The sequence below is a fragment of the Gopherus flavomarginatus genome, chromosome 1 (genome assembly GCF_025201925.1).
Source record: "Gopherus flavomarginatus isolate rGopFla2 chromosome 1, rGopFla2.mat.asm, whole genome shotgun sequence".
Classification (NCBI taxonomy): Eukaryota; Metazoa; Chordata; order Testudines; family Testudinidae; genus Gopherus; species Gopherus flavomarginatus.
Window position 1 is genome coordinate 48,880,023 of NC_066617.1, and position 12,954 is coordinate 48,892,976.

The following is a 12,954-nucleotide window of genomic DNA, read 5'->3' on the forward strand; positions in this document are numbered from 1 at the left end:
CCGACGCCCAGTGCACACCAGTGACTTCATCGGGGGCCTTCATTGGCGGAGACGCGGTGTGAGCGACCCCAGAGGGCACAACGGTGCAACGGGCTCAAATAGTGGAGAAGCAGTTGTGGGCGACGGTGCGGAACCGGTCCCGGACGACGGTGAGGAACTGGTCCCTTGAATAAGGTAGGAACAGTCCGGTTGTCTGGACTCTCTCTGCTAGGGCCTGGGGACGCCCAGCGTCTACCTGCGACACGGGGCAGGGGCAGAGCAAGGTGGGGAAGGCAAGGTGCTCCCCCCTAGAATGCATTCTGGAGAATTGGAAGGTGTTTGGATCGGATCCGTTATCCAAAAATAGGTTACAAAGGTTTTGTACAGTGGACTGGCCTCAGTACAAATTAGAGGGTCAGGAAAGGTGGCCACCTGAAGGATCAGTAAATTACAGTACAATTACTCCTGTTTTGTCAGTGAATAGGTAGGTTCTGAAATTGTTTGTATAAAAAGCTCTAGTTAAAAAAAAAGGGGGGGGCAGTATGAGTGACTGTTACCGGAAGATGCCCAGAGTACCCTGTGAAGCAAAAGCTCATGACCAGGACTACTCTAACGCAAGCCCGGTAACTAGTGGATCTCTAGGAGGTCTGACCCATGGTGGGCTGACTCGGCCTGGCATCGTCCGGTGAGGAAGCTACCTGGGTCTAGGAGTGTGTGTACACATCTTCCCTTCCCCTTTCCTTTCCGTGTGGGCTACTGACAGTCTGATCATCTCACTGGATGCAATCAGAGTAAGCGGCGCCGTCTCCCAGAGACTAGCCGACGCTCTTTGCTGAAGGGAGGTGTAGGAGGGTCGTGGCCATCCTCGTTAGCCTCTCCTGTGTGAGTACCCTGTAGGGAAAAATCCTTAAGTTTATGAGCCGCTAGCGCGGACAGGGCACCCTCCCTATGTGTGTAAGTGGAAAATGGGTGGGGGGCAGTCTAAACATTCCATCTTACCCCCTAAGAGTATCCCAGCATATTACATGTACGTACATTATAGTTCATCAACCTGCAGGTATTTAGAGAATTGGAATATTTACACGCGTGAAAATCCATCTAAACAATGCCCACTAGAAGGTACTTCAATCTAGATAAGATCATACATCTAAGAGGAGCGTTTAATCACCAAAAAGCCCTGACACAGCGTGAGCAAATTTGTCTATTAAGGAAAGGAACGGGTTAATTTAAAAATCATCTTGGCCCAGGGATGGAAGAAGGGAGGGGGTTGCTCTGCGTTCAGGGTCAGGAATCGGCGCGGACTGTGCTTGGTGCAGGGAGGGGCTGCTTTCAGCCCCAGCTGGCTGTGAAAAAAAATATAAACAGAGGCGAACCAAAGGCAATACAAGTTACAGAACTGAGATCACATTTGCAAAGCTTAACTGTCCAGTAAGATCCAACAGTGTGCCTTTGTGACCCTGGAGTCGGTGTGGCTTGGTGACACCAAAGAAACCACAGACAGCCGACCTGGACTGTAATCTCTGAAAGAGACACCGCAGAAGATTCCAGGGTGTAAGAGAACAGCCCTCCCAAGAGCAAAACCATGTTGGAAATTCTGGACAAGCTGTATACAGGATAATCTCCTGTCCACCTCTCCCCCTTCTCTGAACATTATACACAGAAGTGGCCAGTCTGGACGTACGTGTGTAAGTATGAAAGGGGCTTGGGGCATTAATGTTTTCCTGAGTAATGAGGGAGCGTTCCCAACACTCTCTATTTTTGTTTTATTATTTTATTAATAAAGCTTTAAAATTCAGTTATATGGTGTGTTTTCTTTATCTTTCCCCAATGATCCTGTAGTGTAAGCCTGATCACCTGACACGAGGGATAGATTGGTAACAAAAATTTGTCACAGTTTGGTGAGCAATTAAGAAGGGGGGAGCCCTGCAGAATTTACACCATCTATTTGTTTTACCCTTGTTATTTTATGTTTGCTTTGCTTGGTACTGTTGGTGTTATATGTTGAGCACTGCATGAGTAAAAGTGAGCCTTAATAGGATAAGGAAACACTATCTGGTTCTGGTTCTGTTCTGTTTAACCAGTTACTGTTGTTTTTCTGCTCTGTTCATTTGAACGTTAGGAGTGTAGGCAGAACTGAACCTCTCGTTCGTAATTCCTCCGAGTGGAAGCCATGTGTGCAAGAAAGCTCTGAGGTTGAATTGAGATCCTTCTGTCCCGTCCCCTGTAGCGGTCAGTGTATAGAAGTGGGAAAGCCCGGCTTAGACTGTAATTCCCTCTGCTCTCTGTGTAATTCTCTTTTCTGTTTAAGTGTCAGCAGACAGATAAATGGGTCTCTAGGTAAAATCCTCTAAAGGAGTTTGAATTGTATGTTAAGTAAATGGGCCACGTGTTTTTGTTCAGGTGACAAGCCTCATGGAGGAGGACTCGGGTAGTCTTGTAAGTAAGAATGTTTAAGGGAAAAGACCAGGATGGGTGGGGGGCTAGTTAAGAAGCCCACCCTCCTAGCTAAACTGGTAGTGGAACAAGTTGGTGCCCATGGAAGGGACGGTTCAGCAAGAAAAGCAGGATCAGGCCCAGGCGGGTAGGCAACAAACAAAAAAATTGGAAAACAAGTTGAAAAACTTTAAGAGTGTAGTGGAAGGAAGAAGTCAGTAGTGTAAGCATGGGAATTTCAAATACCCAGGACTTACTTGAAATGGTAATTTAAGTTAATAAAAGTGGCTGTTGAAAGACAAGCAAGTAATTTTAAAAAAAGTGAGAAGTTAACTCTGTAGTTGCTGGAGAAAACAGAAGTTAAACTTTGTAAAAATGCTAAAAAAAAAGTTTTTGGTGTCTGTGAAATGTTTGTAAATAAATTCAGGCAAAAAAATTATTGGATTGCAATCATTTAATTTGGCTATGAACAATGTAGTTAAATTAGCTAAAAAATGTTTACAGTGTTATGTAATTAAAAACCTGGGCTGCCTATGAAAGAAATACAAGAAAATATGGGGTAATTCCTCTGTTTTGCCTGAAGTCAACAACGGTATTTGTATATTTTAAGCAATAATTGTCTGCCCAGAAAGGGTAGACCTCTTGTTTTTTTGTCTTTCAAATAATCAGAGAAAACTGATGCCAGCTGAACAGCATTCAATGTACCATGCATTTACTGGCACAATAAAAATTATGTTTTGTGTTCTATGTTCTGTCTTGTGGTGTTTGTCTTGTGGCCAGAATTTTTGTGTTTAATATTTTTATAAAATAGTCTAGTTTAAAATTAAACAAAAAGGTTAAATTAAAATGCAAATACTTGTTTTGTTCAACTTGAAATACAAAGTGTTTAAATAAATCAAAAAAATGTAATATACTAAAGTCTAATGCATTTCCTTAAGTAAGGAAAAAAAACTTCATTGGTCAAACTGTTAATTGCAAAAATTGTTGTTAAAAATTGCATACCAACAGTCTTTAAAAGCAAGGACATAAAAAGTTAACCCACTCCCCATATTGTATATGGGATCTTTCTGGCTACCTCAGATTTCTAGCCAGAGGGCTGGGGATGGTAAAAAGCTATTGGACTAAAGGTTAAATTAAATAAACTTCTCAAAGTGGGTGTGCTTGTCCTGGCTTGTTGCTCCAAAGCTCTGTAACAAGGTTATTTTAGTAAAAAGGTGTGTGTAGTATCTATTAAATAATAAAACTAATATATTGTATAATCACAATGTTTATGCCTTCATTGTTAAAAAAAAATGTATAAGTAAAAAGTAAAAGTTTCCTTTGCAAGTTAAAAAAAAAACAAAACAAAAAACAAAATAAGTTAACTAAAAAAAAAAAATTAGCTAGCAAGCTCAGGCTATAAATAAGACACTGACTCCATTCAAGGACACTGCTCACAGTTAAGAACTTGGCTAACAACTAGAAAAAGAAGGGCTTGAATTTGCCCACACAGCTATGAGATCTGAAAAACACTGCCAGGCACTAATAAAATGTGTTAAGTTTCTTTCCTCACAGGTAAAGAAGCGCTACCCAAAGACCCTAGCAGCCCTGCCACTCCTTGAAACCAGGAGACGGGATTGATGTAAAGGTCCACCGACAAAAGACTGCCTTGGCTCCATGCTGGAAAGGCCCTTAAGTCCTGATGACTACCAATACCGCTGTGAAGTGCCAAAGACTGACTGCTTGGACCCAAGATTCTCACTGCAAAAAGACCACTCCACATGGGGAGAATTCTCCTACTGATGATTAGCCTATTTCACCTTCTAGCTCTGCTGTGCCTTCTGGACAGTAGGAAAAAAGTACAAGGTGAAGTGCTAGTAACCTCTCCCTTATCCACTGACAGATCTACTGTGCCTTTTGAATTTTTCTAGAAAAATCAAAACCATTACAGGGTGATGTGCTAGTAACCTCTCCCCTATGGGATGCTGCACCACGACTGTTTTGAAAAAAAAAAAAAAAAGGAACACTCGCTCCACTGAAATTGCCAAAGTCCAGGAATTCCTGACTAGAAAGGACATTAAAAACTGACCCTGGTAAAAAAAACAAAGAATTATACACTGGTGGGAAGACATTTGTGGGACCCATGTTTGAAAATGTGGTATTAAATAAATTTTGGGGTTTATTCTACAGGCTGCGCCCTGTGTTTTAAATAAATCCTTCAGCATATATAGCTCTCTCTAATTAGATTTTAAATAACAAGTACCCAAAAAGTTTGTTCTGCTACTAAAAATTTTACTCGTATTAAAACCATTCCAGTGACTAATAATGTATGCTATTAATGGAAATGCCTTTTAACAGTACCTAAAAATAATTAAATAACAGGTGTATTATAGTATTACACCAAAAAGATGGTATTAAATATAACTGAGGCTAGAAAGGCATTGCAGTGGAATCTAGTATGTTTAGGAATTCAAAATTTCCTGAATGACCAGCTGATGGCCATTCGAAGTGATCTTGAGTACCAGACTTGGCCCACTGCCCTTACAGATGCATCAGGAATACCATCTGATATGTGATCATGGAGACATATGTGGACACTTCCTGGGTGGAAGTGTGGCTTTCCAGGGCAGAGTGTGCGCCCTTATAGGGAATGAATGCTGTACTTATGTCCCAGAAAGTGCACAGGATATTAACAAGCACATCCTGTCAGCCAAACAGGCTTTTGAACAGTGGAAGGCCCAGGAAAGGAAACCTACTATTTCTGATTCCCTCTGGGGCTGGTTACTCAACCTGGGAGAACTAGGGGAAGGTATTGTTCACCTCCTGCTCAATGGTGTGGTGTTGTGTATGGTTACTCTTCTCTTGCTTGCTTGCTGTAAAGCACTCCAGCTCCCTAAAGCTTAATCACATGTTATCCTTTAAATGTGAGAACACTCAGCCAAAAGTTTGTTGAGTATTCTCAAAGGAGGGAGTTGTTGGTGTCACTCTGGCATAACCCTAAGTAACTCGGAAAAGTAATAGACCACAAGTGTCAATAAAACCCTCCTGTTGTAGGCCTCAATAAACCAATGTTCCTCCATATTAAACACTTTGTGTTACCTAGTGTAGCCTAATGTACTAATAGCTGCAAAAATGTAGTGTTAGCAGTTAGTTTTCGGTTGTAACAGCCAGTTCTCTGCTGTAATACATTAAAGCTCAGCTAGAGCCCGCTCAAGGCCGTTTTAAAATACAATATACATGTCTCAGCAGCAAAAAAAAAAACAAAAAAAGTCAAAAAATTAAATAAAAAAAATACTGCAGCTAAATAAAAAGGAAAAAGTAAAAAATCAGCTAGTCAGCAAAAAAGTTTTGTAGTAAACAACTAAAATATGAAAGAAAAAAACTGCTTGTTTTAGGTGTGCAGAATCTGAGATTGTTATTTCTCCCTTGCACCTTATTTGAGCTGAAATAAATTTAGTTGTTTGCTTCTCCACCCTGGTGTGTTTATTAGCGCTTAAGAACTCTGGGGAACAAACCACTGTTGCTTGCCTCCGGCACCTTCTGTGCCTGCAACACAGGGAAGAGGTGGGGGCAGGGATTTGGGGAAGGAGTAGAAATAGGGGCAGGGAGGGGGCAGAGTAGGGGTGGGGACTTTGGGGAAGGGGTTGGAATGGGGCCAGGAGCAGAGGGGGGGGGTCAAGCACCCACCAGTGCGAGTAACAGTTAGCGCCTATGTGTGGGAGTTTCTCCTCTAATGTGAGAGATGTGCACTGAATCAGGCAAGGGTCCTGCGGAACAACAGTATTTGATCATATAGAGACTATATCACAATGCAACCTTAAATGTGGCACTTCCTAACTTCTGAGTGCTTGACTGTGCAATTTTAATAATTTTTAATGTTATTTTTGTATAATTACAAATATGTAATGAACTGTATTTTCAGAGTCTTAGAAGACCCTAAGAGCTAAATGAATTAATGGTTGTCTATAATAAAATCCTTTAAGTGAACACACAAAGAAACAACAAAAACTGGGTAGCTACTAGAGAGGATTTACAGGTGTGGAAAGAAGTGTTCTGCAAACCTTGGGGATACTTAAATGACCCCTTAACACGGGCAATGAAGATGGTCTTTCAGTTTCGGAACTCGCTTTGCAAACGTTGGCTCAGTGGCCTGGCCCAATGCAAGAGTGGTGTCAAGCAGGGTGACCAGCCTTACGCTGTGTCCCAGGGGAGACTTACCAGTATCATGAGTAAGGCCCCGGGAGCCCCTCGGATCAGTGACTAGCATTGCCAAGCAGCCGCCCTGCGAAGGCAAAGAGGCGGCGCGCCCCCGGCCGCGCGCAGGAGAACGGCGGAGGGATACAAGGGCAGGGCGGCACAAGCAGCCGCCGGGAGAAGGAAGAGAGCCAGGGCGCCCCCGGCAGCGGGCAGGAGAACGGCGGAGGGATACAAGGGCAGGGCGGCCCAAGCAGCCGCCGGGAGAAGGAAGAGAGGCAGGGCGCCCCTGGCCGCGTGCAGGAGAACGGCGGAGGGATACAAGGGCAGAGCTGGGCGGGCAGAGGCACAAGAGCACCCAAGGTCTATCGTGGGGAGGGGAAAGGGGTATGAGACGCCGAGTGAGGAGGACGGAGGTAACAGCGACGGGACGTGGCCTTCAGTCTTGGCTCCTCTCGGGAGAACAAGCAACTTTCCTGGGCCGCATCTCAGCCTATTGGGTAGATATCCGACGGACCGCAGTGAGAACAACTAGGCGGGGCCGCAGAGAATTCGCGCTTGCGCGTCGAGCCGCCCTGTGTCTTGCGCATGCGCGACCAGGATTGGGACGCCGTTGCCGTGGCTGCAGAGTGACGGACGGAACCCCAGGCCTTAGGGGGTCCCCCGCCCCACAGCGAGGGGTCGCGGCCCTTCAGCCCCTGGCGTCCTCAGCCAACGCTTCGCGGGAGCCCCGCAGTGAGCGCCCGGCCCGGCGCCGCCTGAGCGCGCGGCTAATCTGGGTTTGGCCGCGGCGGTGGGCGGAAAGTTCCCGACGCTGCGGGCCCGGACGCCCCTGGGGCCGGGGCCTGTGATGGGCGAGGGGACTCCCCGCGGCCCTGCCCCCTTCTGCTGCTGCGCCCGCTGAGCTGGCCGGGCCGGGCCGGGCCGTCCCGCCGGAGGATGAAGAAGATCTTCGGCTTCGGGAAGAAGAAGAAGGGTCAGTCGCCGTCTAGCCGCGCCTCGCTGCCCGGGGTCGGCTACGAGCTGCGGGAGAAGGAGCTGGGCAAGCTGCACCGAGCGGCCGCCGGCGGGGACCTGGGCAGGCTCCAGCAGCTGCTGAAGAAACACGACATCAACCAGCTGGATAAAGAGAACAGGTAACGGGGGCGGGCGGGGCGCAGTGGCTGTGGCCCTCCCCAGCGCAGCCGCGGCCGGGCAGCGCGACTCGGAGCAGCCCCTTCACCTCCCTCTGGCCAGGGCTCGCCAGGTGGGGCCAAAGACCCTCCTTCCGTAGCTCCAGAGAAGCAGCACTTACATAGGCACCAGTGAAGTGGGCTATAGCCCACGAAAGCTTCTGCCCAAATAACTTTGTTAGTCTGGTGCCACAAGGACTCCTCGTTGTTTTTGTTTTATTGTAAACCAAACCATCAGCTACTCCAGACCAGCGGGTGTCCACCCGCGGGCAGTTTGTGGCTTAATCCGCACACAGCGATGGCCCATGTGACAGCCTCGAGGATGCCACAGGTTATGTGGATGTGGCTGTGGCTCACATAACTGATAGCAGAATATGGGGTCCCCAATGGTAAATAGATTGAGAACTGCTGTACCCTAATGATGCTGTAACCTTCCTGTGCAGCATGGGCACGGGTCAGTTGCAATTTAAACTTATGTAAGTGGTGGATTTTCTGTAACTTTTGAAGTCTTTAAACCATGAGTTAAGGACTTCAGTAACTCAGCCAGAGGTGAGGGAGTCTGTTATAGGAGTTGGTGGGTGAGGTGCTGTGGCTGCAAAGGAGATCAGACATTAGATGATCGCAGTAGTCTCTTCTGACCTGAAAGTCTGAGTCTTATGGCTAGAGTGACCAGACATCCCACTTTTAAAGGGACAGTCCCATATTTAAGCCCCCCTGTAAGTGTCCTGACTTTTTCTTAAAAATGGGCAAATTGTCCCGTATTTTCTGTCTCCTCTCGCCCCCCCCCCCACATCAGTACTGGTAGTTTCTGCTGCAGGCTGGATCCCTGTTTGCCAGCCACTCGCCCACCAGTGGTGAGTGTGGGGGTCTGATGGCTGATGATGGGGGTGGATGTGTAAGGCTGGTGGCGAGGCAAAGCTGCAACGCATGGGGCTGGCCATTCCTCTTGCTGGTTCATCAGCACAGCCCCCATTGGGTTATGGCTCTCGGTCAGCAGAGCACCACCCCCAGTCCCATTTTCCAGCTGGCACTAGCTGCGAGCTGCAGTGGATGGGGAGTGCAGGCAGGCGCTAGGCAGCAGCCAGTTGAATGTTGTCCACCCATCTACTCCTTATGTGCTCCCCCTCTTGCTGTCCTCTCCCTCCTTTGCCCCTTACTCCCCCTCATATTCTGCTGCTCCTTCATATGCCCTCACCCCCCAGTCAGAGTGCTTGGTTCACGAACAGCCTGGCCAGCGGGCTTCTTCCTTCCTCCACTGCCTCTGGCTGGTCTGGCACTCCAGGAAAGCCCAAGACCCTCCGGCTTGGGTCGCTGGCCAGGAGGAGCTGAGCCCGGCATGTGCCAAAGCCCTGCACAGCAATGACACAGGGAAGCCGCTCCGCCCCTCAACTAAGCTCTGGAGTGGCGGGGTAGGGGGGAAGGAGTTTCCAGCCTGTCTGTGCCCTGACCGTGCAGGCTCCATAGTGCCCCCCCCCCCCGGTGTATGGGAGTGTGTGTCATCTCTTGCTTTTGTCATAAACAGATAGCTAAGGGTTAATGTTCTTTTACCTGGAAAGGAGTAACCTGAAACACCTGACCAGAGGACCAATCAGGAAACAAGACTTTTTCAAATCTGGGTGGAGGGAAGTTTGTGTGTGAGTCCTTTGTTCTTGGTCTTCTGCCTGTACTCTCTCGGCTATTTCTGCCTCCTGCTTTTCTAATCTTCTGTTTCCCAGTTGTAAATACAAAAGATAAGATAGTGATTTATAGGGTTTTTATTTTGTATTTGCATGTGTGTACTTGCTGGAGTGTTTTGAAGTGTGTTCTTTTTGAATAACGCTGTTTGTTCATATTTCTTTTAAGCAATTGACCCTGTATCTGTCACCTTAATACAGAGAGACCATTTTTATGTATTTTTCTTTCTTTTTACATAAAGCTTTCTTTTTAAGACCTGTTGGAGTTTTTCTTTAGTGGGGAACTCCAGGGAATTGAGTCTGTAGCTCACCAGGGAATTGGTGGGAGGAAGAAGTCAGAGGGAAATCTGTGTGTGTTAGATTTACTAGCCTGACTTTGCATTCCCTCTGAGTGAAGGAAGGGGGTAGGGGGGAGCTTGGCTCTCTCTCTTGCATTTCCAGGACTAGAACTAGGGAGGATGGAATCCCTCTGTTTAGATTCACGGAGCTTGCTTCTGTGTATCTCTCCAGGAACCCAGGGAGGGAACACCTGGAAGGAGGAGGGGGAAGGGAAATGGTTTATTCCTCTTTGTTGTGAGACTCAAGGAATTTGGGTCTTGGGGTCCCCAGGGAAGGTTTTGGGGGGACCAGAGTGCCCCAAAACACTCTAATTTTTTGGGTGGTGGCAGCTTTACCAGGTCCAAGCTGGTAACTAAGCTTGGAGGTTTTCATGCTAACACCCATATTTTGGACGCTAAGGTCCAAATCTGGGAATATGTTATGACAGCTTTGTGAACCTTAAATCCTTAAAAATAAGAAGATAAAAAATAAAAATAATGCAACTGCTCAGTATTTCTTTGTAACAGGGGCTCAATCAACTTGATGCTATTTTGAACATTAGTTCTGATTGATTGCCATTGAACTCGCTTGAATATAAGAAATTTTACCAGGTATTTTGTATTCAGCATAGGGAAATATGGTCACTTCACTTATGGCAAAACTGTTTACCCCCTTGAAACAGAAGTTCAGGAGCCAGAACGACTCTGTAATAGCCTTAAATGTTACCAAATGTATGCACACTTTTTTAGACTGTTTTGTGTTTTTTAAAACTGCCAGTTGCTTGCAGAGCTGTAATGATGCGAGCAAGCATGTTTGCATCCCTAGATGTGACCTGTGATGTCTGCTCAATTTCTGCCTCCCATTTAGCACAGAGGTTTTCAAACTGTTGGGTACACCTTCCTAGAGGGCTGCACCCCATAGTTTGAAAACTGTCACCTCCCATCCAGGAGCCAGGGTGCAATGTCAAAAACCGCTACTGACAGATTTTGCTATCAGCAGCAGTTACTGAAATCTAAGGATGTTCTCTTTACCTGCATTGTCACAATTTGCTACCTCTCTCCTTTGTAATCCTCTGGCCCAGGATTAGCAAATTCTGACAGATAGGAGTCACATGTCACAGTTTGCTACTGCTGAACTTTCCCATCCTCCGTGGTCCAGGAGTAGCAAATTGTGGCAGAACATCACCCATCCATCACAATTTACTGACCTGGGCTCCGGCCAAAGCAGCTGGGCCCAATCTTGCAAGTGGGTGGGGGCTAATGCTACTGGGCCCAATCTTGCACGCCATCCCAATTTTGCACCCCTGCTGGCTCTGCACCATGGGTGGCTGCCCTGCTCACCCCGCCATAATATGGCCATGGTTGCTTGGTACAAATTATTTTAAGACTGTTCTTTGCCTTTTGTATCCATTCAAACTCCTGTCCCAACTTTCCATTGGCTGCTTATTTTTCTCCTCTGTCTTGGAACAAGTTTGAACGGAAGGAAAATTGTAAGGCCACCTGTGGTGCTAACATCTCCAACAATCAGGAAGGTAGCTTTCTTATAGCACCCTGACAACTACAATTGATGGAGCCAAAAGGCACATTTTCTGCCTTTATTTTGTGGAGTAGAAGTACCATTGATGATCCATTGACCTAGGTATATTAATACTTAAAAGATGCAGAAAGTTGAAATGTTTAGTAGCAAAAGAAAAGAATCTACAATATTTCAAATGCAAAAGATTCAAGGAGCATATGCGCAGTGTAGACAATGGGAGAAGTACAGGCTGTAATAAATTAAATATATTTTATTTATTGACACACTGCAAAGTTGACTGGGTTTTCTGTTTGGTGAAATTGTTGTAAGGAAACAAAAATAACTACTCTCTCTAAGGTGGTAATTAGCCAATCATAGTTCATGTTTTGGAACAAGTGATCAGCTGATATTGGAATTTTTGGATTCACACAGCAATTAATATGAGAGGTAATGCTTTTGAATGATATTTCTTGCAGTCAGATACAGAAGAGAAGTATAAATTATGCAGCTATTAATTTTCAAGCAGAAAGTACAAATCCAAAAATGACTCTATTGTTTCATCATGACAAAATCTACGCTGAACCTTTCAGGCTTCGCATGAAGGCTTGTGCCATGCTATTCTCGTTAGAATCAATGAGAGTTGAGGCCGTGGATAAAGTGTTGCACAGTTGAACCTAGGGGGATTTATATAATATTTTGGTAGATTTTTATAAACAAATACATTTAGTTACACATCCTTGAATATTCATACCACATATTTAGTTTTGGCCTTCTTTTCAAGAAAAATGTTTTGTTTTGTTAAAAGGGTCAGCTATTATGAAAATTACTTTTCCAGTTAGGCCCTGATCCTGCAAGGAGCTCTACCTTATAGAGGACTCTTATAGCAGGATTCAGTGTTAGGACTATTAGAGTTGAGATTGGCACAAAGACAGGACACTGCTTGTGTTTTCTGCTTTGTTTTTTAGTGATTAAAGAATTAAAGGTGATAATTTCCTTATTTTACTCTGCCAATCAGAATTTTTATAAACCCACTCCAGTGAGCGTAGGCTTACATTTGCTGCAGTTGCTAAAAAATGTAATAAATATTTTATCTTTACAAAATTCAGAACTGTCTCTTGAAATTTTGTTACAAAAGCCAATATCCTAACACTTTGGACAGTTTTGGCATTTGAATTATAAGGAGAAATTGCAAATTTGGTTGTTATAGTCGTAGGCCTGGTCTACACTGTGCGTTTATACCGATTTTAGCAGTGTTAAACCGATTTATCGCACCCATCCTCACAATGAGGCCCTTTATATCGATATAAAGGGCTCTTAAAACCGGTTTCTGTACTCCTCCTTGACAAGAGGAGTAGCGCTGAAATCGGTATTACCATATCGGATTAGGGTTAGTGTGGCCGCAAATTGACGGTATTGGCCTCCAGTCGGTATCCCACAGTGCACCACTGTGACTGCTCTGGACAGCAATCTCAACTTGGATGCAGTGGCCAGGTAAACAGGAAAAGCCCCTCCAACTTTTGAATTTCATTTCCTGTTTGGCCAGCATGGAGAGTTCACCAGCCCAGGTGACCACGCAGAGCTCATCAGCACAGGTAACAATGCAGTCTCCTGAGAATCGAAAAAGAGCTCCAGCATGGACCGCATGGGAGGTACTGGATCTTATTGCTATATAGGGAGAGGATTCTGTGCGA

General features: G+C 45.6%; 1 protein-coding gene across 9 annotated transcripts in view; it reads left to right on the forward strand.

The window, feature by feature from the left end:
• Nucleotides 1–7,159: 7,159 nt before the first annotated feature.
• The window catches only part of ANKRD7 (ankyrin repeat domain 7), a 195,886-nt gene continuing 190,091 nt past the window's right edge, over nt 7,160–12,954 (forward strand). For all 9 annotated transcript variants that reach the window (XM_050935977.1, XM_050935978.1, XM_050935979.1 and 6 more), the window contains exon 1: nt 7,160–7,721. In XM_050935977.1, the coding sequence (XP_050791934.1) occupies nt 7,525–7,721 (197 nt within the window). In that variant the 5' untranslated portion in view covers nt 7,160–7,524. The remainder of the gene's footprint in view (nt 7,722–12,954) is intronic.